The sequence below is a fragment of the Ranitomeya variabilis genome, chromosome 1 (assembly GCF_051348905.1).
Source record: "Ranitomeya variabilis isolate aRanVar5 chromosome 1, aRanVar5.hap1, whole genome shotgun sequence".
Classification (NCBI taxonomy): Eukaryota; Metazoa; Chordata; class Amphibia; order Anura; family Dendrobatidae; genus Ranitomeya; species Ranitomeya variabilis.
In genome coordinates this window covers 1099530986-1099558413 of record NC_135232.1, presented here as the reverse complement: position 1 = coordinate 1099558413, position 27428 = coordinate 1099530986, and the positions used below count along the sequence as shown (strand labels likewise).

The 27428-nt window shown below is 45.1% G+C and overlaps 1 protein-coding gene across 7 annotated transcripts in view; it reads right to left on the bottom strand.

The window, feature by feature from the left end:
* ACOX3 (acyl-CoA oxidase 3, pristanoyl) overlaps positions 1 to 27428 on the bottom strand; it is a 94499-nt gene that overhangs the window by 24901 nt on the left and 42170 nt on the right. For 5 of the 7 annotated variants that reach the window (XM_077280068.1, XM_077280071.1, XM_077280074.1 and 2 more), the window contains 3 exons: positions 23249 to 23369; positions 22075 to 22197; positions 20284 to 20400 (listed from right to left, as the gene is read on the bottom strand). In XM_077280068.1, coding sequence (XP_077136183.1) covers positions 20284 to 20400; positions 22075 to 22197; positions 23249 to 23369 — 361 coding nt within the window. The remainder of the gene's footprint in view (positions 1 to 20283; positions 20401 to 22074; positions 22198 to 23248; positions 23370 to 27428) is intronic. The other 2 variants (XM_077280072.1, XM_077280073.1) reach the window with 1 other exon arrangement.

The window sequence follows — 27428 nt, the reverse complement described above, 5'->3', positions numbered from 1 at the left end:
ATTTCAAGCCGAAATTGTCATTTTGGTGGGAAAAAAGTCTAACAAAACAGTAGCTTAGCACACAACCAGTCTAATGAGGATATAATAATAATATTACCGATTAGAGCAGGGACAGGAAACAAGACGTGACCACAATAGGCAGAACGAAGACAGTTCAACAATGTACGACACAGTCCCACAAAACTTGGGATTATAAGGGGATCTGTGGAGATGATAAGATTAAGTGCGGTCACACCTGTAGAGAGCAGATGACTGACACAACGAGCTAGAAAGTGTTTTTTCCAATCTTTAATTTGGTGCTTTTGTGGGGGCTATTGGGGTATCATATGGATGTCTCTACTTACATAGGAAAGCAGACTAATTCTATCCACAAAAAGGAAAGAAAAGTATCTTGTTACTGCCACGTATGGAGGTAGTCAATGTGCAACCCTTTATAGAGGCTTTCAACATGTCGAGGCATATAAGCCAAGCCAGAGATCCATCTACAGACTGCTGGGGACTTGCCCCTCATCAGGGTAGAGAAGGTTTTGGATGGCCGAATGAGCTGCTCTTGACACACATTGGTGTAAACAGGCACTACATTGGGGGACCAGCAATGTCCTATGGGAAAACAAGGCAGATGAGTTCTCCTTAAAAAGGACAGCAAATCTCACCCACCATCTCACTAAAGCCACCCAAATAGTCAATGTCAGATCCTTTCACAAGCCTTGCAGCATGACTTGAGATATTGGCCATCACAAGACATCCATGTACACCCTTCTGGTTCAGGGTACTGACCCCATAAGTGTGGAGCTGGTTATATAGTCTGCAATATTGACAGGTCCATTGTAAATCTTATCTCACAGCCACAAAAAAAAAAAAATGATGTCGCAATTCTCTACACCAGATGTCTGTAATGCTATGGTACCACTCTTTGTTTTCTTAACTCCCTTTGCCTAAACTCATTACTACGTTCCAATAGTCGCACTTTTTGGAAGTCTGTCACACAATCTGGAGGGATTGGGGTGTTACCAATTTGCATTGTGATAGATTGCACTTCTCCCAAGAATGTCTAAGTTTTCAAAGTTGGTAGGGCTTTGTTCACATCGTATTTTTGCAACACAAAGTGGGAGAAGAGACTAAAGGTGCGTATATGCGGACCAACTGATGGTACAAAACGAAGGTGGATCGGAAAATATTTACCTGTTGGTGGTCATTTAATAGTCTGGTTACACAGGCTGACCGTGCTAAACGATGTGCACTGAATGATCTGTAATAAATTGTTCAGTGTGCATAGGCTGCCGCTGTTCTCGGCAGCGTGAATCCTGTTTACATAGTACAATGTGCTGCCGAGAACGATGATATTTGGCACATGCCAAAATATAATTTCACCCGATGAACGAGCGTGATCATTTCAGCATGTGATCAGTAGCCGGTTTACACTGAAAGATTATTGTGAAATGGTACAACATAATCTTTCACTGTAAATACACCTTAAAAGTGGCCATACACTTGAGATAGCCGACTATACAACAGTAGAGATGAGAGAATACATTTGCAGGACCATTGTCCAGCAGAAATGTTCGTAGTCCATGAGAGGCTGCATGGCCGCCCTTCAGACCTCCTACTACCAACTTTAATCCCAGGTGCCACTTCTGATTTATAGGCCTGGCGCAATGTTACGTTGCGGCATGATGCATGAATGACGTCACGCTAGGTTAGCAACGTGGTGCTGGCAAATAGGAGGTGGTTTGCAGGGTTACCCATCAGGCGGGTTACCGATATGGCCATTGGACCAAGGTCCCACAAATCGTTTTGCCCATCTTTGGCTCATAGCTTTTTCGGTCGACCACTCACGCACACTCGTACACAAAGGATTTAATTGATGGATACTCATGATCCAAAGAAGTCACGTGGCAATGATCTAGAAACCTAAGATATGCATGCTAGTACACAGAGGATACTCAAGATTCAAAGATCTCCCTTGGAAAAGATCTAAGGACCTAAGATATGTACGCTCGTACACAGAGGATACTCATGATCTGAAGATATCACATGGCAAAAGATCCAGGGACCTAAGATATGCAAGCTCGTACACAGGGGATACTCATGATCCGAAGATATCATATGGCAAAAGATCCAGGGACCTAAGATATGCACGCTAGTACACAGAGGATACTCATGATCCTAATATGTCACTTGGCAAAGAACCAGGAAGAGCACATTGCTAGTAACACTGGCTCAGACACCAAGCTGATATTACGCCCGGCCTTTGGCGTATACAGTACGTCTGTAGTAAGTTGTGTTTTTCAGCTTCAACAAATGTTAATTTTAATTTACAGCTTCCAATATATATTCACAATAATAATAATAAAAAAAAAAAGAAAAAAAAAGAGAGACCGGGCAAAATATTACAATAATTCCCTTTTATATTAAGGTATTGAAAGCGCTTTATGGTTTATAGATTGGCTGGTAATCTGCGGCATTTTGGATTGAAAACACAGTATACATTTTTGCAAAACCAGTTATCCAGAATCCAGACGCTTGATCCAACATTTACTGCTCACTTGGTTAAAAAGAATGAAATTCAAACATTCTAAAAAAAATGAAAAAATAAAGTGCACCTCGCTTTATAACTTTGTTCTTTTTTTACTTAAGGTATACGTGTCATTTCACACAAGACATTGCTGCTATCAAACCCCACAACAAGATAAAACCGCTTTGGTATACATACCAGTCTAATATGTCCATGAACTCTACTGATTCTCATGCTGTGTAATTTGTCATCCACTCTGTAATAATTATAGGGGATAACTCAGGAGACTCTTTGCGTGGAACAAGACAACTATAGGACACAGTTTTATAAGTGGTAAAGTCTATATTATCACACGGTGATTCAAACAGGTGCAGAGAGAAACTCAAGTCCACAACACTTGGAGTAAATATTAAATGCAGCTTAGCAGTCTATAGGAAACTTCAGAGGAAAATGCAATCACACAGAAAGTCTATGAAGCACAATTATTCTTGAGGATACTTGACACGAATAAGTCCTTGCTTAGTCCAAACACAGGTAGATATGCTTATAAGGCAGTTCAAATAATATCTTAGCTCAACCAGGGAGGCCTGGTTATTAGTCTCAGATTTAAGCAGAGCAGCAACAGCTTACATGTCCAGCAAATGCAGATGGAAGTAAACACGAGCAGCAGATGAAGGAGGATTACTGGAACTGATGTATGCAGCAGGAACTCAGAGCAGAGTAGCAGGATAACCCCACAGGTTCACAGGAGCAGGTATATAGCCAGGGAGTAACCAGAGGTCAGGAGCTGGATGCAAGGCAGAATACTCTAGCACAGACTGAAGGCTGGGGTGGAGTTTTATAGCAGGAAGACACAGTGCACATGAGACCAAAGACGCCATCTTGGAAAAGGGCAGTAATGCACAAAAGGTAATAAAAAATGTTCAGAGTCCTGATATTACTCCTTCCTTAGAAGCAGCCTCAGGACGATCCTGGACCTGGTTTCTCAGGGAATCGCTGATGAAAACGAGAAATCTTCTGTTGGGCATTGATGTTTTCCACAGGTTCCCAAGAGTCTTCCTCAGGGATCTTATCAGATATTGGAGCCGATTCCTGCGAATCCTGGAATCAACAATTTCCTCCACCACAAATTGTACATCAATCACCACAGGCAACGGAGGTGGCACAACACGTCCCTGGAAGGTATTAGGAGATACAGGCTTTAGTAAAGATACATGAAAAACTGGGTGTACCTTCATTGTCCTAGGCAGCTTCAGCCGGCAGGCCACAGAGTTCACAATACCGTTGATCTTGAAAGGGCCAATGAATTTCTGTCCAAGTTTTTGTGAAGGAACGTTTAACTTCAGATTCTTAGTTGCTAACCACACGGAATCTCCTACCTTGAACATGGGTACAGGTTTACGGAATCTATCAGCTGATCTCTTATAACGTTCTTGAGCTGTGGTCAGGGATTCCTTCAGAACCTCCAGATTTTGTCTCCTCGCAGTCAGCCTTTCCTCTACTGCCGGAACCGGAGAATTAATTGGAGACCTAGGTAAGATACACGGATGATAACCCAGATTGACAAAGAAAGGTGTAAATTTAGTGGAGGTGCTCTGAGAATTGTTATATGAAAATTCGGCTAATGGCAACAACTCCAACCAATCATCCTGGAGATGGCTGACATAGCATCTTAGATATTGTTCCAGAGTCTGGTTGGTACGCTCAGTCTGACCATTTGTCTGGGGATGGTAAGCGGAAGAGAGACAGACATTAATATTGAGTGCAGAGCAAAACCCCTTCCAGAATCTTGAAGTGAACTGCACTCCACGGTCAGAGATGATCTCATCCGGAACCCCATGCAACCGAAAGACATTCTGTATAACCAAGTTCACTGTATCTTTAGCTGAGGGGAGGCCGGTGCACGGAACGAAATGAGCAGCTTTAGTCAGGCGATCAACTACCACCATGATTGTATTCATGCCCCCCGATGTAGGCAGCTCCACAATAAAGTCCATTGATATAGACCCCCAAGGGCAGGACGGAACAGGTAATGGTTGTAGAAGACCCGTAGGTGCCACATGAGGAGTCTTGTAACAGGCACATACCTCGCAAGAGAGAACATAGTCCTTGGTATCCTTCAGGCAAGTTGGCCACCAGAAGAATCGGCTCAGGAACTCTTGTGTCTTCTGTACCCCCCTGTGACCAGCCAACTTGGAGTCATGTACCAACTTGAGGATCTGCAGACGGATGACCTCAGGGACGTAGATACGTCAATCTCTGAACCACATGCCACCCTTAAAGACAAGATTAATATCCACAGGTGGGTTGGCCAGAAATACATCACCGTCATAGGCCTCCCTGCACTCCTTCCACAAGTCCTGATCGTGGATAACTCCGATGAAATTGGCATCAGATAGAATGGTCTTGGACGGGGCTCCAAGTACGGAATCCACAGCATGGATTCGGGATAAAGCATCAGCCTTCCCATTACGAGAACCTGGACTGTACGAGATAAAGTTAAATTGATTTAAAAATAAGTTCCAACGAGCCTGACGAGGAGAAAGACATCTAGCGGATCTAAGGAACTCTAAATTGCGATGGTCAGTTAGTACTATGATCTGTTGTGCAGCTTCTTGCAGATGATGCCTCCATTCTTTGAAAGCCGCAATAATAGCCAGCAATTCCTTGTCTCCCACGTCGTAATTCTTCTCTGCTGAGGTTAGTCTACGGGAAAAAGAAGCACAAGGATGTAGCAGACCCTTCTCTCCAGTTCTTTGGGAGAGAATAGCCCAAAGAATTATCAGAAGCGTCCACCTCCACAATGAAAGCAAGTATTGGATCTGGGTGTATCAACAGCGGTGCTGATGTGAAACAGATCTTAAGCCGATAAAAAGCTTCTTGAGCCTGTGATGACCACTTAAAGGGCTTTTCCTTCTTTGTCAAGGAAGTAATGGGACGGACAATCTCAGAAAAATTTCAAATGAAGCGTCTGTAGAAATTTGCAAAACCAATAAAACGTTGGACCTCCTTAACGTTCTTGGGTACCGGCCAGTCAAGGATAGCCTGAATCTTACCAGATTCCATGTTCAGCCCCTGGGGAGAGATGATATAACCTGAGAACTGTATCTCAGAACGATGGAACTCGCATTTCTCCGGCTTAATATACAGATGGTTCTCTTTCAGACGTCTTAAAACAGTTTTGACATGTTCTTCATGTTCCTGTAGAGAGTCAGAAAAGATTAGTATATCGTCCAAATAGATCACTACAAACTGGTCCAACAAATCTCTGAAAATGTCATTAGCAAGGTGTTGAAACGTTGCAGGGGTGTTACAAAGCCCGAAGGGCACCACAAGAGATTCAAAGTGTCCATACCGGCATCTGAATGCTGTCTTCCACTCATCCCCTGGACAAATACGCACCAAATTATAAGCCCCACGAAGATCCAGTTTAGAGAACACCTTAGCATGGCGGACTCTTTCCAGTAATTCGGGAATCAGAGGCAAAGGGTAACGGTTTTGTACGGTTACCTTATTGAGTTTCCGATAGTCAACACAGGGTCTCAGGGTCCCATCCTTCTTTACAAAAAAGATAGGTGCCCCTGCTGGTGAGGAAGAAGGACGTATGAAGCCTTTGGCCAGATTTTCATCAATTTACTCCTTTAAGGCTTGAAGCTCAGGTGCCGCCAAAGGGTATACGTTACCAAAAGGAATAGCTGCCCCAGGAAGCAACTCAATAGGACAGTCATAATGCCTGTGTGGAGGAAGCTGATCTGCATTCTTCTTGTCACAGATGTCAGAGAACTCTTTATATGCTGGAGGTAAAGAAAATACCTGTACATGTGGTTCCGTAGCCGTGGACTCAGGGACAGCTTCTGTTAACGCTGAGTTGCTCCTTGTTGGAAAGATAATCTCCTTGGTCTCCCAGTTGATAATTGGGTTCTGAGAACACAACCAAGGAATGCCTAAAATCACAGGAAAATGAGGAGAAGAAATTAGCAAGAAAGAAACTTGCTCCTGATGATTAGGCTCCAACAAAATTTCAAGGGGTACGGTCTCCTGATCCACAGGCCCAGAGATTAAAGGTGACCCATCCACTGTTTCCATGGTAATTGGAGAGGCTCTTTGCTGAATTTCAATACCATGTTCCTTGGCAAATGCGATATCCATGAAATTGCCACCTGCACCAGAGTCAATCATAGCTGCACTGGAAATCCACTGTCCTGGACACAGGATCTTAATAGGGAGAGAACAGTGAGAGTTCTTTTCCTTAAGCTCCTTGGGGGGTGAAGTCATAGAAAGTGAATGGAATACAGCGTTTAAAGGCAGGCTACATTCAGAGATGTCAGATTCATCATCACAGTTGTCATACTCCCCTACTGCTGCTAGCACCTTGTTAGGCTGTCTAGGACACTCAGGACAATTGATCAAGAAGTGGTCAGACTGGCCGCAGTAGAAACATAGACTTTCACGAAGGCGATGCTCCTGGCGCTCATTGATCTGGCGCCTCTGAACGGAATCAATTTGCACGGGCACCTCCTCCACCTCCCGAGACGTTTTACCTACCTGCAGGCTCTTTGGAAGGAAGGGAAAAGTTAGAAATACGGTTAAATGCAGCAAACTTCTCCTGCCTACGCTGGAGTAAATATTAAATGCAGCTTAGCAGTCTATCACGCAGAAAGTCTATGAAGCACAATTATTCTTGAGGATACTTGACACGAATAAGTCCTTGCTTAGTCCAAAACACAGATAGATATGCTTATAAGGCAGTTCAAGTAATATCTTAGCTCAACCAGGGAGGCCTGGGTAATAGTCTCAGGTTTTTGCAGAGCAGCAACAGCTTACATGTCCAGCAAATGCAGATGGAAGTAAACACGAGCAGCAGATGAAGGAGGATTACTGGAACTGATGTATGCAGCAGGAACTCAGAGCAGAGTAGCAGGATCACCACAGGTTCACTGGAGCAGGTGTATAGCCAGGGAGTAACCAGAGGTCAGGAGCTGGATGCAAGGCAGAACACTCTAGCACAGACTGAAGGCTGGGGTGGAGTTTTATAGCAGGAAGACACAGTGCACATGAGACCAAAGATGCCATCTTGGAAAAGGGCAGTAATGCACAAAAGGTAATAAAAAATGTTCAGAGTCCTGACACACTCTTTCTCATGGTTGATTCAATTTCACCAGAAATCTGTCAGAACTATAGGAGCTAGAACTTCCTTTCCCCGACTTCCCAGTACATATTGCTCCTGTCATCATCTAATGGCCTGCCCGCCCTGAACTAGAAGCCCACCTCACTTCCCATAAACCAAAGTATGATACCTACTTTTCATGTTTTTTTTTTTTAAAGACAACATAATCTTAATATATATATATATATATATATATATATATATATATATACTTACCTTGTAATGTCTTCACATCCTGTTCCGTCCAGATGTGTCTGGATCCCAGAATTCCAAGCGCCGGAAGTTCACCGATTGCCATATTGGGACACCCAAGTGATGGGTGTCTCAGTATGGAAACTGCTGGTGGTACCAGACTCTTGAATGGTACCACACACACACACACACACACTGTATACGCCGTTCGCACCACACACACACAAATACACACTGTATATGCCATACGCACCACACGCACACATGTACCATGTACGGAGCATACAACATGTCCTGGGCAAGGGAGGAAGCAAAAGACAATACTGATATTACAGCAGGAGATCACAGTGGATTCATTTTATCAGGTAAAATATTTCACTGACTGTTTTTAAACAATATTTTACCTCACAAAATGTATCCTCTGCGATCTCCTGCTGTAATGTCAGTATTGTCTTTGAGGGGAGAACACAGCACAGGAAGGACACAGCAGACAAGGGGGATAGCACATGGGGTAGACAGGTCAGAGAAGAGAGCACAGATGGGAGAAGTCAGCACATGGGGGGGGGGGGGAGATTCTCAATGCTGCAAAGCCTGCTCCCATCGTGCCATTACCGCCCTCCCGATGCGATAGCATCGGGCCTCCATCTGGTTTATAAATAAAGTGATTTGCAAATTGTCAATCACATTATTTATAAAAGTGAGATAAAGGATGGTGAGTAGTGATGAGCGAGTATACTCGTTGCTCGGGTGATCTCCGAATATTTGTTAGTGTTCGGAGATTTAGTTTTAATCACCTCAGCTGAATGATTTACAGCTACTAGCCAGGCTGAGTACATGTGGGGGTTGCCTGGTTGCTAGGGAATCCCCACATGTAATCAAGCTGGCTAATAGCTGTAAATCATTCAACTGCGGTGATGAAAACTAAATCTCTGAGCACTAAAAAATACTCGGAGATCACCTGAGCAAAGAGTATACTCGCTCATCACTAACGGTGAGTAATTAAAGTTATTCCAAACCTTTACTACATTTAGAGGTGAATAACAGGTAGGTACTGAGACATTCTTGAAAATCTGGCAATGGAGCAAGGTTCTTTTCTACATTTTTGGCTTGTCTTTTGGGGATAAGGATAGCAGTTCAAGTTACTGTAAGAGACTTTTTTTTTTTTTTTTTTCCTTAAAGGGAACCTGTCACCCCCAAAATCGAAGTCGAGCTAAGCCCACCAGCATCAGGGGCTTATCTACAGCATTCTGGAATGCTGTAGATAAGCCCCCGATGTATCCTGAAAGATGAGAAAAAGAGGTTAGATTATACTGACCCAGGGGCGGTCCCGCTGCGGTCCGCTCCGATGGACGTCACGGTTCGGGGCCTCCTATCTTCTTACGGTGACGTCCTTTTCTTGTCTTCACGCTGCGGCTCCAGCGTACTTAGTCTGCCCTGTTGAGGGCAGAGCAAAGTACTGCAGTGCACAGGCGCCAGGAAAGGTCAGAGAGGCCCGGCACCTGCGCACTGCAGTACTTTGCTCTGTCCTCAATAGGGCAGACAAAGTACGCCTGCGCCGGAGCGTGAAGACAAGAAGAGGACGTCATCTGATGAAGATAGGAGGCCCCGGACCGGACCGCGATGCCCATTGGATCGGACCGCCCCCCCAGGTGAGTATAATCTAACCTCTTTTTCTCATCTTTTAGGATACATCGGGGGCTTATCTACAGCATTCCAGAATGCTGTAGATAAGCCCCTGATGCTGGCGGGCTTAGCTCACCTTCGATTTTGGGGGTGACAGGTTCCCTTTAAAGAGATTTTCCAAGCATACTATATTGATGACATACAGTACGCTTAGGACGCATGCCTAGTAAATTAGTAAGTAAATTAGACTGTGATCGGAGCACAATGCTCGGACAGGCAGGCGGCTCTGCCAACCAGGGTGTGACAGCTTCATAAATGTCTATGAAGCTGTCAAGTACGGGTTGGGAGACCCGCTGACCAGTCCGAGCATTGCGTTCTGATCTTATTTCGATTTATACCGCAGTCTGAATATAAAATCAACACCCTGCACCCCCCACTGATCAGAATTCAGATATGTACATTGTATGGAGTCGGAACAGTACGGCTCTGTACACTGTGTAGTCATCGCTATCCAATACTAAACCTCAGCCACTATTGATGCGAATGGGAGCTGATGTGCAGTACCTGCAATGGCCATTATGAGGTGTATCGAGCAGTGCCGTTTTGGCTCTGTATATCGTTTACATTTGGCCGCCGTCGGAGCTAAAAAACAGCCGATTGGTGGGGTCCAAAGTGTCAGATGCTGGGCCATCAATATAGTGAAAGCCTGGGAAAAACTGTTTGCATTTCCTTCCAAAGTAGAATTCCTCTAAAGGACAATTCTGATATATTTGGACCAATTCTGACTACAGACAGCTGGCCATAGATGCTGCAGATGTGCGGCTGCTCAGCTTTAGGTGCTTTGTGGCCATGTCTGGACCAGTATATTTGTGACAGAAGAATGATGATCTCATACTTAAAGGGAAGCTGCGTATCTAACCCCCCAGTGAGTGAGTGATATCTGAAGGAAATTATTGGGAAGCCAAGGAGCAACGAGAAGCGAGCAGCGAAAAGCAAGAATCTAGGAAGAGGACAGCGGTTGGGAGAAACAATAGAACTGAAACAACTGACTAGATGATGTCACCAGCTTGGAAGAGGAGGCAGCCGCAGTGGCTCTAAAGCCTTTTCATGGCTCCTCCTAATCCACCCTGCAATCTTAGCGAGTACTGACCGATCTTTCCTTCCGGTATCGAAATAAAATATAGTCGCTAGTCCTGATAAGAATGCAACAAGTTGTCAGAAAGCAGCAAGCCATACATCAGGAGGCTGCAAGCCACATGTCAGGGAGCTGCGAGCCACACATGAGCTGGCCGCGAGCCACGCATGAGCTGGCCGCGAGCCACGCATGAGCTGGCCGCGAGCCACGCATGAGCTGGCCGCGAGCCACGCATGAGCTGGCCGCGAGCCACGCATGAGCTGGCCGCGAGCCACGCATGAGCTGGCCGCGAGCCACGCATGAGCTGGCCGCGAGCCACGCATGAGCTGGCCGCGAGCCACGCATGAGCTGGCCGCGAGCCACGCATGAGCTGGCCCCGAGCCACCCATGAGCTGGCCCCGAGCCACACATGAGCTGGCCGCGAGCCACACATGAGCTGGCTGCGAGCCACACATGAGCTGGCTGCGAGCCACACATGAGCTGGCTGCGAGCCACACATGAGCTGGCCGCGAGCCAAACATGAGCTGGCCCCGAGCCACGCATGAGTGGGCCGCGAGCCACACATGAGCTGGCTGCGAGCCACACATGAGCTGGCTGCGAGCCACACATGAGCTGGCCACGAGCCAAACATGAGCGGGCTGCGAGACAAAAGTTGGAGACCCCTGTTCTAGTGTATTAAAATGACTTAGCTATTTCGGTGAGTGGACTAATTGCCTCGACTGTCTGCATTCTGTACCAGAAATGTGAACAAAGCAATGATCACCTCAGTCTCCCAACTGCTCATATCTATAAAGCCTATTTTACCCAAAAGATGGCAAAAGTGTTCTCTTGGCATCTGTTGGGTCAGTATAGCTTTTCTTTTTCAAAACTATTTCATACAAAGACATCCATCAAAAATAAATATATGATACATAGTAATTTTTGGCCACATTCGGGGTGGTATGTGAATAGTTGGACAGCAAACTAGGCTTTCATATACAGTGGACCACCGCTAAAAATGCACATCGTGCAGTTTCAGTCTTCTTTTGTACTCGGTAGCATATGCTCATCATGTATATCTCCGACCCGTAGAGGCCCCAGAATGACCTCTCCCATTAACAGTACCATTAAAAGCATAAAAACAAGTCTAACCACAAAGATAAATTGGCCTCGGGCCTCAATATATAGACACAAGGGACTATAACGTACAAAGAAAAGACTTTTCCTGCACAAAGTCAAATTTTTTCACTATGGCTCATGGCAGACGTGTTATTACACTCCTTGAAAGACACGATCCAGTCATCAAAATCCACAAGAAGAAAGGATGACTAAACAGAACAAAAAAAAAAAAAAAGACTCTGACCTGCCTGTGATAGATGGGGCTCAGCGTCACCGGCTTCTATGTTGTTATTCTTACAGTGACTGAATACTGTTTACGGGAACGAGATATTCTTATATCCCAGCTCCTAACACAAAAAAGGCGAATGGAGGTTTTTGTCGATTGTTATCGTTGCCCAATATTTATACAGGGGTTCCTAGTCTTATTAAAAAAATAAATAAATAAAATGGACAGCACTCCTTTGTAACGCAGCCTCCTGAGTGTTGAGCTGGACACCTTGGTAAGGCTAGGTTCACATTGCGTTAGGGCAATCCGTTAAGCGCATAGCGCTAGCGGATTGCGCTAACGCAATGTTTCTCTAGGGTCCGCGTTCGCCGTCCCCGCAAGCGCAGATCCCCGATCTGCGCTAGCGAGGACTGGACCTCGGACGCACCTCGGTCACTGCAAGCAGCGTCCGAGGTCCATCACAAAAGAAAGGCACATCGCTAGCGCATGCCGAAAATGGCATGCGCTAGCGATGCGCTACAGGCAGAAATCACATTGCTGTCAATGGGTGCGCTAACAGACCCGTTGCACGGCGTTAATTGCGTCAATTTCGCCGTGCAACGCAGTCCGTTAGCGTTAACCCATTAACGCAATGTGAACCTAGCCTTAGAAGGTGATTTTCCCAAGCAAAAGAAAAAAATTGGAAAGGTAATAACGTGTGGTCTCTGGGTATGCCAGGGGGTGTCTATTTGGTATATGATGGAGTGAATTCCCAAAGAGCAAAACTTTCTCTCCGGAGTAGCTTTATGCTCAGACTATGGCAATTAGGGCATAGTGACAGTGAGTGTCCTGAAGGGACAATCCCTTTAACTAACATTTTCAGGGTATGTGCACCTCCAGACATTGGGCAATAATTGGCCCTTTACTTTTAGGTGTTCACTGTTCAGTAACTTTACAAGGATTTCTCAGGGTGCAGTGCCCTTATGAGATTCCCTACAACACATCTAGGTGGAGGGGTGTTTTTCGGTCAAAGTTCTTCTCATACAAACCTGCAACTCTATTCTCCTGTAGAATGAGCTAAACCTTGTATTTTGAGATCCAGGAGGAGCTTGGGCAACAGCAGGAGCATAGATGGGTTTCCCTAAGCTTTGGAGGAGGGAGGCCATGGTTCTCTCTTTTCGTTATTTGGACTCCATCATCTTTACAGGCAAGATTCTGTCTGTAAAGGGAATCTGTCTGTAACACCGGTAACTCGCATGTGTTCTCAGTGCCGTCCTACTCAATGCGTTCACCGCTCTGCTCCTCCTAGTATCAGGCCATTGCATTGAACTGCCTCTTGCAATACTCCCAGCACTACTGCATCCTTATTTGGCTGAAGAATCTCCACTTGGCTATAGGGAGGTACAGCCAGACTCTGTAGGAATTTAACCAGCAGTGTCCTGCAAAGTTTTGCTTCCCTGGCCCTGCCAGCAGGGGATATATTAGGCAGCCAGCCCCTCCCTCCAAATCTTGCTTAAACATAGGTTCCTAGTGTCAGTTTGTCTCTTATAAATTGTCTAGGTGCCTGTTAGTTTTGGCTCTTCTGGCTAGTTTACTTGCTTTGTCTGATCTCTGCGCTCCCTACCCCGGCTTCGTATTCTGATCCTGTGCTGCCCGCCCCGACCTCTGGCTGTCTTACCACTTATCAGTCTCCATCCTTTGTGCTTCACATTTCTACCTTGACCCATAGGTTAGCTACTACAGGTCCAGACACTGCCCTGGAATGGCACCTGGTGACTACCCTAATTGTCCAAGCCTATCCTCACCATCAATGGCTCCAGTAAAAACAAGGTAGTCACTTAGTCACGCCCCTACAGGGTAAGCCCGGACAATGGAACAGTGGGTCCACACCCACCTCCGTCACAATGCCGGCAGGCTTTTCCTCTAAGTAATGTGAGGAGCATGATGTTGGGGCAGAGAGCCTGATTCCAAGAATGTGTCACTTGCTCAGTAGCTTCAATACAATCAGTGTTTTATCAGCAGTAGATTATCACTGCAGGACTAGATGTTATGTGCCAAGCAGTCCAGATAATCTGTTTAGCTACACCCCCGCCACTGATTGGCAGTTGATGACAATGTACAGTATAGTATGCACAGGAAGTGGCCAATCAGAAGTGTGTGCGGGGTCTATAGTAGGGGGGTAGGGAACAAAAAAACAACAATCAAAAGGAACAGTTATTAGTGGCAGACCTGCTGGGCTCAGGGCAGTCAGTAAAGGGGTTAAAATGGATCTGTCGGAGATAGCGGGGAGAAGCAAAAGAAAATAGTGATGGCAATGGCGTCCGTATAATGGGAAAGTACTCAGGTCAATCTTGCAGCAACTTCTGGGGAAATAGATTGGCGGCCCTACTGATATTGGAGAGGATATGTAATAGATTGACTCTTAGTGTGCAATTTTTTGAGTAGCATTTGCGTAAAAAAAGAAACACAATCGAATAGCACAAAAAAAATTGTTAACACCACGGAACACCACAAAGCTGCTACATATAGGAGAAGGTGAGAAAACCAAGCCCTCTATACTGCAAACTGCAGCCTGTATAGAAAGAAATTCCAGGAAAAGAAAGAAAAACACCCAAACATTGACCCGGGAGGGAGATAAGGAGCATCTGGCGTTCTGTACGGTCCTGGTTCCCATGACTCACAGCTGTTCTCCGCTTCACTTCCATTGTTTGCCTCAAAGTGATGTGTTGTGTAATCTTCCCAAGTGCTGTAAGAAAGCGTTTATCACGGTGTCTCCGCTGTGCGCCGGGGCGTAAATGGGGCGACCATCAAAGGGTCTCATGTAGGACGCAGACGGCTCTTATTTATATCATAGGGGGGATGACGGCAAATATTGGGAAATCTGGGCAGACATCATGTAGAAGGAGGGACCAGACCGTAACAATGCTTGGAACAGTAATAGACGATAGTACGGTTCCCTGGAGATAAAACTTATGTAAGACGGGGGTCTCACCACAACTTATTATCCAGCATCTTATTCTGGAGAAATATAAATTAAGTATGAACATGTTTTCCATTAGTGAATGGTAGCCAGTCCCATATCGGCTGGGAATATTGGGGCGTCCGTATACAGTATCAGCTACTTGCTGTATAGGGACTGCGTCTAATCAGCATAACATGATTGTACATGCATCATCATATAGTCAGTTTTAAAAGACAGAAAATTCTGAACATTATTATCATTGTGCATTTAGATCCATATTGAAAACAATAGAATAAATAATAATGTTATTAATATTATATGTTATTAATATTGTAGGGCAGGGTTGTGTCAGAACTCAGTTAAGGCCATAAGACACATTTGATTAAAATTGATTATATACATACAGTGGGGAAATTAAGAATCTGATACACTGACAAAGTTTATCATAGGTAAACTTCAACTGTGAGAAACAGAATCTTAAAATAAAACATCCAGAAAATCACATTGTATGATTTTTATATAATTAATTGGCATTTTATTGCATGAAATACGTTTTTTTATACAATGGAAACTTAGTATTTGGTACAGAAACCTTTGTTTGCAATTACAGAGGTCAGAAATTTCCTGTAGTTTTTGACCAAGTTTGCACACACTGCAGCAGGGATTTTGGCCCACTCCTCCATACAGATCTTCTCCAGTTCTTTCAGGTTTTGGAACTGTCACATTGAGTTTCAGCTCCATCCAAAGATTTTCTATTGGGTTCAGGTCTGGAGACTGGCTGGGCCACTCCAGGACCTTGAAATGCTTCTAACATAGCCACTCCTTAGTTGCCCTGGCTGTGTGTTTTGGGTAACTGTCATGCTGGAAGACCGATATTCAATGCTCTTACTGAGGGAAGGAGGTTGTTGGCCAAAATCTTGCGGTACACAACGTTATCTATTTTACTCTCAATACAGTGCAGTCATCCTGTTTCCCTTTGTAGATAACCCCCGAAAAGTATGATGTTTCCCCATCATGCTTCACAGTTGGGATGATGTTCTTGGGGTTGTATTCATCCTTCTTCTTCCTCCAAACACAGCGAGTGGAGTTGATATCAAAAAGTTATATTTTGGTCTCATCTGATCACCTGACCTTCTCCAATGCCTCCTCTGGATTATCCAGATTGTCATTGCGAACTTCAAACGGGCCTGGACATGTACTTGCGTGAGCAGGGAGACAATGTGTGCCCTGCAGGATTTTAATCCATGACGGCGTAGTGTGTTACTAACGGTAATGTTTGAGACTGTGTTCCCAACTCTCTTCAGGTCATTAACCAGATCCTCCCATGTAGTTCTGGGCTAATTCCTGATCTTTCTCAGAATCATCCTTACCTCACAAGGCGAGATCCTGCATGGAGCCCCAGACCGAGGAATATTGACAGTCATCTTGTGTTTCTTCCATTTTCTACTGTAATTATTATGCTATGCCTACAGTTGTTCCCTTCTCACCAAGCTGCTTGCCTATCGTCCTGTAGCCCATCCCAGCCTTGTGCACGTCTACAATTTTGTCCCGGTGTCCTTAGACAGCTCTTTGGTATTGGCCAAGGTGGAGAGGTCGGAGTGTGATTGTGTGGACAGGTGTCTTTTATACAGCTAACGAGTTCTAACAGAAGCAATTAATATCGGCAATGAGTGCAGAGTAGGAGGACTTCTTAAAGAAAAACTAACAGGTCTGTGAGAGCCAGAATTCTTGCTAGTTGGTAGGTGATCAAATACTTATTTCATGCAATAAAATGCAAGTTAATTCTTTAAAAAGAAATCATACAATCAAATTTTACTGATTTTATTTCTAGATTCTGTCTCTCACAGGTGAAGTGTACCTATGATAAAAAATGTAGACCTCTCCATTCTTTGTAGGTGGGAAAACTTGCAATATCGGAAGTGTATCATATACTTATTTTCCCCACGGTATAGAGTGGGCCTCCGGACTCTCTTGGGACAGAAGGTGTCAGGAAGAACAGCATGGGCAATGTGACTGTAACCCTTGAACTCTTTGTTCTCAAAGGAGATGAGTGTAGTATGGCAGTAACTTACTCTTCTCTCTCCATTAAAAACACATGAACGCTCGGTCAGATCAGCATTCAAAGGATTTCAGCAGACAGTTATCTATACTCTGTGTGAGGGATCCTTTACAAGTCAGGTTCCTGGCGCGGCAGTTCTTCCTGTGCTGAGCAGTCACGGGGTACCGCTCATTAAGGTCATGAATATGCGCTCCACGCCTATGGGAGTGGGGTCGTGTCTATATTCATTACCTTAATGAGCAGTACCACGTGACTGCTGAGCACAGGAACAGGAAAGAGCCGCCAGCGCTGGGACAGAGATGCAGGGACGAAGATGCAGCAACGGAGGGTGAGTATTGTTGTCTTCTGGAAGCCGGCGGCTGCAGCTGTCACTGTGCTACAGCCGCCGGCTCCCCGCTCCCCATCCGGCTTTCAGGACCATGACTCGTATATATGCCGAGGGAGGCGTTTTCAGCACAAAAAATGTGCTGAAAATCTCAGCTTATACACGAGTATATATACGGAAAGTAGGAAGAGGTGACATTAGATGGGGAATAGAGCTGGAGTGACGGAAGTTTCAGATCTACAAATAAGTACTCAGCCACATATGCATATCAATTAAGAAAACTGATTTCTCAGTAACAGAGGAATGGACTGGTCATATAAAGGTATTGCTGGAATTGTATTTGAAAAGCTACAGGTGCATATAAATAGTTTAGGGTGTGAAATAATGCTGACAGATTCTCTTTAAAGCCAATTAAGACAGCTGCTCTATGTGCAGTCTGAGTATTCAGTAGCTTTGTATTAAGCTATCATGTTTACTTTCTGAGTTTTGTTTCACCATCCATTTTTCTCAGCTGGCTAGTCATCTGCAAACTCTTGCTTATCATCTACAGTATCTGCATTCAGCCCTCAAATCACATCAGTGGTTAACCATTTGTCTGATGTATGCATAACAAACTCTTCTCTGCTGATACTGGTGCTGTTCACACTATAAAGTTGCTGCACCAGTGTATAATCTTTTCTGCAAGCAATTGGCCAGTGTGCCTGTTATTCACTGCCGCCTGTGGTTAACCATTCAATTGCTGATTACACCCATCTCTGCCACTGACCATCTGTCTGCTGATCTGATCGCATACAACTCTGCTATTAAAGAGAACCTGTCATCAGGATCACACATGTTAAATTAAAGGTATGGGCATAATATATAATATAATATACTGATTTTATAGGCACCTTCAGTGTAGGAGTCAGCAGCCAGGTTGTTGTTTAATTATTATTAGAAGTTTGGGGGCAATAAGTGCTTTGGGCAGTACTGTGGGGCGGGATGGGGGTAGGGTCTTCGGCTCTGCCATGGCCCCTCCGCTGCCTCTGGTGTTCCCATCTTCTTACTGTTTGAAATTTTGCGCCAGCGCTGTCCTAACCAATTATGAGCCAAGATCTCAATCTTAGGATGGTGCCGGCGTAAAAAAAAAAAAAAAGATATGGGAGGCAGCGGAGGGAGCAAAGCACGAAGACCCCACCACAGTCCTACCCCGATGCACAAGAGCTTATTGCACCCAAACTTCTAAGTCATTTTTGACTAGACAGTCCCATATATATATATATATATATATATATATATATATATATATATATATATATATATATATATATATATATATATATATATATATATATATATATTTTTTTTTTTTTTAAATTTCCTTGCAATCCAGAAAAAATATGTCAGTGCGACTCCTCCTGAGAATCCAAAAATGAATAAACATTAGGGGGCTACTGTCCGATATTAAAGAGGATGTCCCATCAGATGCATATATGTTCACCAAGTGCATAAATGCATATGGCCGTCATACCGGGTCGTTCCTCGATTTCTAGTCGGCATGATCATGTGTTACATATTCGGTCCTTGAGTGTAATCAACTGCGTGTGAAATCACAAAATCGGCAGTGGAACGACAGTGTCTTCTCCGAGAAATAAGATGGGAGCGCCGAGGGCTCTGAAGACATTATCTCACGAGGTCATGAAGATTCCTCTAAGAACGCTCCAATTACAGAAGCTATACAGGGTAATCTAATTGTATAAATCTGCTCGTTATGCCGAACAACAGATGACACGAGAAGGAACTGCAGGCACCGGCTGTGGAAATGGTGGAGAAAAAAACCCATCGACGATCAGGGTGTGGAGTTTATAAAAACCCCGGAGAATTCTCACACAACATGACCCCGATTCTAGAGACACTTCTAGTGATATCACTGCAAGGGAAACACAGGACGCAGGACTCCTCCTGGACACATACAGCAATCCTCCGTGTGCTGGCGAGGCCGATCACCATACCGGGGGTATCGCCGGCACTGGAGAATCCTGACAGCATGCATTGTGCGCAATGTGAGGATTCACAAGTGTGCAGTGACATAGAGTGACTGCAGACTTGCGTGCCAAACTAAACAACCCATTTAAGGCTGGAGGTCATATTGAAGTAATAGCACATTTTAAGGTGTGCCTGTCTTTTCACACATAACCTGCAGAAAAAAAAAAAAAAATTTGCTGATGTCCTTCAACATGGTAATACTACTTTTGATGAACGTATCAGTCTAGTATGTCCAGGAACTGTCCCAACTCTTACGCTCCGTAACTTGCCATACAGTCCTCTGTAGTGGGTGGTTACTTTTCAGCAGCATTCTGCCAACACTATAGGAACTGGAACATCCTTTCCCTCACAAATGGCTCCTGCCGTTGGCCAATAGCCCCAAACTGAAAGCCAGCCTCCCTGTTGTGCCCATATACAGTCCGATACACAGGAGAATAGAAGCAGAGAGACAAAGACCTGCCCCACATCCTGTAATCATTCTGCATCTCTGCTACTAGAGGCCGATTACACTTGACAACAGGCAAGTTACCCAAGTGGCCGGCACGTTGGAGTGATCTGGCTAAGTGCCCACGTTGCAGAATGTAGGCAGAATTTTCCTGATCAAAACCGGACTCCTTTCGCAGGAAATCCGCTCACGTTTTTTTTTCCCGGAGCGTCCCAATACAATTATATAGCGGCAAAATCGCCGAAATTCCATAAAATTAATGAACATGCTGTGTTTTTTTCGCGATGCGTTTTTTTTCGCGGAACAAAACAACAGCATGGGCACAACAATGCTGAATTCCATTCAAAATAATGGGATGCGTTTTGTAAGCGTTTTCACCACGAAAAAAACACGGGAAAATTGCAAAGTGTGCACATAGCCTTAGGATTAGGGTTAGGACAACTTAATTTGTAAGTTAATGAGCCTGGCTTCTCTCATCTACAGAGCTGACCCGTTTTAACCCCTTTACTCCAATCCTTCGCCTCCCCATTACCTGCAGAGTCCAGGCAGTCTCTGACGGTGCTGGCAGTAAACTTCTGTTTCATGATTGTCTTGTAATCATTGAGGAAATGTATGGAGCCCAGAGGAGATTCGCAAGAGACAGGATCTGCTAAAAAATAATCAATAATTAGAAAGTAAACCCAGCCGTGAAGTATGGAGTCCACAAAGTGCTCCACTAGAGAAGACAAAAGTCCATAAAAATCCATCATTACAAGAAGCTACCAGCTGTAGTTGGAAAATGTAAGATGTGACGGGGACTTAGCCATGTTCTTACCATGCCCCAGGGAGCAATGTTTCACACAAGACCATCTTCTTGTAGGTTCTCTCATAAATCCTGGAAGAACATGAGCGCTTGGAGCAGGGAGATATTCTAGCATTTAAGAAATTGTGAGAATTATGTGTCTGAGTATTGATTGGGTGAAAGAAGAGCGGCCAGGAGAATACAGCCATATTCCATTAGTTCTCCCAGTTAGAAAAGTGACAGCGCTAGTGTGCCCATAACGAGTGCTTTCTGGAGAGAAGACTGTGTACATGCGCCAACTGTTAGTGCGGATCAGAGCTTGCGCAAGCGAACACCCACAGGCCGCTGTCACCTCTACTCTACTCTGGGGCGAAGAGCACATAGACCTTTCTCATTTCTGCAGAGGCCACTTGTTAGAGCGCTCTCATGAGAGTGGTCTGAGTACGCAGCTCCTTTATAGTGAGTAGCCACAGCAAAGAGAGGGCTGTGTGCACCACTCCAGTGTAGAGAGAAACTGCAACAAAGGGCTGTGTGCACCACTCCAGTGTAGAGAGAAACTGCAACAAAGGGCTGTGTGCACCACTCCAGTGTAGAGAGAAACTGCAACAAAGGGCTGTGTGCACCACTCCAGTGTAGAGAGCGGATGCAACAAAGGGCTGTGTGCATCACTCCAGTGTAGAGAGCGGCTGCAACAAAAGGCTGTGTGCATCACTCCAGTGTAGAGAGCGGCTGCAACAAAGGCCTGTGTGCATCACTCCAGTGTAGAGAGCGGCTGCAACAAAGGGCTTTGTGCACCACTCCAGTGTAGAGAGTGGCTGCAACAAAGGGTTGTGTGCACCACTCCAGTGTAGTGAGCGGCTGCAACAAAGGCCTGTGTGCATCACTCCAGTGTAGAGAGCGGCTGCAACAAAGGGCTTTGTGCACCACTCCAGTGTAGAGAGTGGCTGCAACAAAGGGTTGTGTGCACCACTCCAGTGTAGTGAGCGGCTGCAGCAAAGAGTTGTGTGCATCACTCCAGTGTAGTGAGCGGCTGCAGCAAAGAGTTGTGTGCATCACTCCAGTGTAGTGAGCGGCTGCAGCAAAGAGTTGTGTGCACCACTCCAGTGTAGTGAGCGGCTGCAGCAAAGAGTTGTGTGCATCACTCCAGTGTAGTGAGCGGCTGCAGCAAAGAGTTGTGTGCACCACTCCAGTGTAGTGAGCGGCTGCAGCAAAGAGTTGTGTGCACCACTCCAGTGTAGTGAGCGGCTGCAGCAAAGAGTTGTGTGCATCACTCCAGTGTAGTGAGCGGCTGCAGCAAAGAGTTGTGTGCACCACTCCAGTGTAGTGAGCGGCTGCAGCAAAGAGTTGTGTGCACCACTCCAGTGTAGTGAGCGGCTGCAACAAAGATGATTTACTTATGAATTTTGTTAATTTTAAAAGAGGCCAAGTCCCCCATATATCGGCGTAGTTAATTGGGGGCTGACATACTTCCTTTATACAAAGAACCGGTATAAGGATGTAGCAGTGCTGAAGTTGTGGATGCACTGGGATGTGGACACTGACCTTCATGTATAGAGTGGACGAGACCCAGTAGATAGTTGCTGGTTTGTTGAAGTAGGACATTATTGTCTCCTTCGTACGTGCAGTTTGGATCGTTGTCATTGCGGATGTCACCTAAACGATTCACTGCAAACAGAAAAATAAACGGTTATGGATTGTGTCTCCATGGTTACAGACTACAAACAAGCTTTATGTAGTCAGATGATAGTTTTCTTTTTAACAAAAGTTGTATTGCTTTTACATTAGGTGCATCAGATACAGTAAAATATAAAATGATTGTAGAAGTGTCCCATATGAATAGAGGCGGATCTTCAGGATCCGGGAGCGGTGGTATTCTGCTACATCCAAATTCTGCTGATCGGTGAAGATGCTGGACCTCCCACCGATCTGATATGTTTAATGTTACTGTCAATTACTGGGACGGACTTTCCAAATTAAAAGAAAAAAAATGTTGTTTTATTTTTTTCATAAATCAATAATAAGCTTTGAAATATATCGTATCAGAGAAATCCGCTTCTTTCTTCCCCCAGGACGAATCTTTCATTCTCAAAATTCTCAATTCGCGGGTAAAATCTGCCATCAGTGAATACAGACTTTCCCATTACTGAGATAGGAGATGGCAGTTGGTGCCCATGAAGTTCTATGGAGAAGTGTCGGCCTCTAGCTCCTCCCTCCTTACATAGAATTCTAAAAGCACCAACTGTCATCTTCTATCTCAGGAATGGGAAAGTCTCTCTTCACCAAACCCGGAATTGAGAGTTAAAGATCAGTCCAGGAGGAGAAAGAAGCAGATTGCTCTCTTACTTTCGTGTGTACTATTGATTTATGAAATAAAAATTAAAATGACGGTTACTCTTTAAAGTTACAACCAAGATACATTTTATATTCAAAGTTCAGGTTAAAAGTTTTTGATCAAAACAAAGTTATTAAGAGGGAGTTTATCGGAATCTTCCCTGCAGCTGGCGCTTATAATTGGATGTGACTTTCTTCAGACAAAGCCCGTGTCTTATCAGTCGGCGTCACCTGCCCGTCAGGAGCACACGCATCCAGTAATCCCTAATTACATCTTGGAATTTTTCTGAACTATGACTGATAATCTGTGAGGCGTAATAACCCCCATCCCGAGATCTAATCATGTCCGCTCTTATGACAGTAATTCACTTTTCTGGTCACTTACTGGCAAGAAAACCATGACCTCCACACGCCTCTCGGCATTCCTGAGCGCCGTGCTGTGCCGTCCAGGAGGCCAGTGGTTTACCGGCACTGGACAAAGCATGGATTTCTTTGCCAAGTTCAGCCTAAAAAAAAAAAAAAAAAAAAAAACATAAAAAATATATATATATATATTTTATAGACATTATTATTACATCTAAATGCATGTAATTGGGGCTAAAAATCATTTTTGCAATTGGGTTTCATTAAACATATTGCACCGTTTGCTTTCTATAAACTTTTCTCTGTTGCTGGCTGCAGAATGAGTTAACTGAGAATCCGGCAGTGAGCTCACACTGATGGGAAAGGTTGTAACCCTTTCATCTACTCTCTGCTGATTTATGACAAAGTTGAATCTATAGGCAAACAAAGAACCTGTAAAAGCCAAAAGATAGATCAAACAGTTTCAATAAAACCCAATTGCATAAAATGATTTTTAGCCTAGAAGGTAAAAAAAGACATTGGATCACTTGTACAATACAATGTAATGCTGAATTTTTGCCTATCAGATTTGAATGTCATTGTTAGGGTCCAAACTACCGGAGCAATCCCTCTGCACCTCGCCATAGGGAGCACTGGTTAGCACAAGGACCCCCTAACCGCTTAGATGCCGTGTTTGCTCCTGACAGGCACTTCAGGGGTTAATGGTTGGGATCAGAGTTCTCCTTGATCATGGACCATTGTAGCAGGAGTATTATTGATGGCTCCTGATTATTTTGGTGTCAACAAAGCCTGAAGTCAACTAGAACAGAAATATGTTTTTTTTTTTTAATATGGAAAATAAAGTCTAAAATAAACAAAATAAAATCTGGAAATATTTATAGAAGATCATACTCGGTTTCTCGTTTCTATTTATATTTCCAGATTTTATTTTTACTTTCAACTTGGAAACTAGAAAAATTTAAGTAAAAAAAATAGAAAAAAAAAGTAAAATAAGAAAGTGATGGAAATAATTTTGTATGGAAAAAGAATTTCTTAAGAATGGCTATCAGTTCCCTTTCTGGCATGTCTGTACAGTAATAAGAGAAGTGGCTCATGGACTGGAGATAAAGAGGTCAGAGCGGCACCAACTGGGAACAAGAACTGGGATTACACAGAACATTATCGGATATGGATGGGAGGAGGACATGGTGCACTATGGATCATGGGAGGAGGACACGGTGCCGTATGGATGGGAGGAGGACGGCGGTGCACTATGGATGATGGGAGGAGGACATGGTGCCGTATGGATGGGAGGAGGACATGGTGCACTATGGATCATGGGAGGAGGACACGGTGCCGTATGGATGGGAGGAGGACGGCGGTGCACTATGGATGATGGGAGGAGGACGGCGGTGCACTATGGATGATGGGAGGAGGACATGGTGCCGTATGGATGGGAGGACATGGTGCACTATGGATGATGGGAGGAGGACACGGTGCCGTATGGATGGGAGGAGGACGGCGGTGCACTATGGATGATGGGAGGAGGACATGGTGCCGTATGGATGGGAGGAGGACATGGTGCACTATGGATCATGGGAGGAGGACACGGTGCCGTATGGATGGGAGGAGGACGGCAGTGCACTATGGATGATGGGAGGAGGACATGGTGCCGTATGGATGGGAGGAGGACATGGTGCACTATGGATGATGGGAGGAGGACACGGTGCCGTATGGATAGGAGGAGGACGCGGTGCACTATGGATGATGGGAGGAGGACATGGTGCCGTATGGATGGGAGGAGGACATGGTGCACTATGGATGATGGGAGGAGGACACGGTGCCGTATGGATGGGAGGAGGACATGGTGCACTATGGATGATGGGAGGAGGACACGGTGCCGTATGGATGGGAGGATGATGCGGTGCACTATGGATGATGGGAGGAGGACACGGTGCCGTATGGATGGGAGGAGGACACTGTGCACTATGTATGATGGCAGGAGGACACGGTGCCGTATGGATGGGAGGTGGACACGGTGCACTATGGATCATGGGAGGAGGACACGGTGCCGTATGGATGGGAGGAGGACGCGGTGCACTATGGATCATGGGAGGAGGACACGGTGCCGTATGGATGGGAGGAGGACGGCGGTGCACTATGGATGATGGGAGGACGTGGTGCCATATGGACGGGAGGACGTGGTGCCATATGGACGGGAGGAGGATGCGCTGCCATATGGACGGGAGGAGGACGTGGTGCCGTATAGACAGGAGGAGGACGCGGTGCCGTATGGGTGGGAGGAGGATGCGGTGCCGTATGGATAAGAGGAGGACGTGGTGCCGTATGCATGGGAGGAGGACACAGTGCCGTGTGGACGGGAGGAGGACGCGGTCACATAGCCCGGGGTTTGTTCTTGGCACATACCGGATGATTATGAAAAGGTCATTGTGAAGAAACCGGTTTATATCTTAATTACCCAGATGACTATTTTTAGCAAACCAAGAAGAATATTCTGGTAACTTTACTTTTGCATGTGTAAGCCTGTAATAGTAACTTGTAAGCGGATAGCAGCTGTAATCTGGCCACTGGTCCGGCAGTCACATGACACCTCCCTGTACATGGATTTCTGCAGGCAAACACCGTCTACCGGCTGTAGTCACCTCATGTGCAGGCATTGCAGGAGCTTAGATAGTTATGGTTACAACCATCAACAGCTGACTGTCACTTTATGAGTGGTCGTAACCATGGACACCTATGCTACAGCAAAGCCTTGTACATGGGGTAAGTGACATAGCTAATGAGGAGAACTATACTACCTTTCTAATTGGAGGTATTTACTGATATTATGGCTATTACACCTACTACATGTTGTTAGCATCTTGGAGATGGGAGAACCCCTTTAAAGTCCAAGGCTCACTTGAAAAACCAGCTGAAGTCTAATGTACAGAAAAATGTAAGGTAGTGTGAACTGGGGCCGAGGAAGACAAGACGTACAATTGTGGACAGAGCAATCAAACTGTAACGGAAAAAAACTCCACTTTTGTGACCAGTGCCAGGCGGCTGCTGGCCAAGCAAATACAATCATGGAATACAGTAAAAGAGGCACAGAAGCTCGGGAGAAGAACATAGTTTTGCCTCTATATAGGTCACTAGTGTGGCCACACTTAGAATACTGAGCACAATTTTGGGCTCCAGTATATAAGAAGGACAGAGCTGAAGTACAGCGGGTGCAGAGAAGAGCGACCAAGGTTATCAAGGGAGTAGTCTCAAACTGTGGCAGCTCAGAGCTCTGCAGTCTCCGGACTCCCTGGTTTCCGGCAGGGCTGGCTCTCCTTCTTCTTGAGTGACAGCTCTGGTGAATGCACTATTAGAAGAACGATAACACTCAGCACATGTCCTGCTGTAACACATTCCGCTATCAGTGGTTTGTTCTGTCTACACGGTTATCATGGCGATAACAAGGCATCTGGTACAAGCGCACCGCTCTGGACAGGAGAGTCAAGAACTGGGATTACGAGACCTGTCTAAAAGCTGTAAGCTGTTGATTTTACAAGATCTATAACAGCAGCACGTCAGGAGCTGAGAGGGAGCGAGGTGAACAGCTAACTGCAGTATAGAAATTAATGGAGAGAGGTGACTGGAATGCTAGGAGTTAACCCCTGTCCTGGAATGTAACTACTGAGCACTCTCAGCCAAGCACTGGGCAGGCACTAGGGGCCGAGCTCCATGGAAGCCAGAAGATAGAATGAGAAAGTCAAGTGCAAATCTGCTTATTTTCATGCTGTCTAATTAAAGCAAACTAATTAAAGGAGTATTCTCACATTATGAAATTGCTTTAATGGACTGCAATAGCAAGACAGGGTTATCAAAGCTGAGGTTATTTGGTCTGGAAAACGCAAGATTTAAAAACGATTTTATTATGCTGTACAAATATATGATGGAACAGTACAAAGATCTGTACAATAATCTACACACCTACACCTGCAACGATGACAAGGGGGCATCCTCTATGTCTACAGGAACTAAGGTGGAAATCTCATCACAGACCGTGATTCTTTACTGTGCGAGCAGTGAGACTATGGATTCTTTACTGTGCGAGCAGTGAGTCTATGGATTCTTTACTGTGCGAGCAGTGAGTCTATGGATTCTTTACTGTGCGAGCAGTGAGTCTATGGATTCTTTACTGTGCGAGCAGTGAGTCTATGGATTCTTTACTGTGT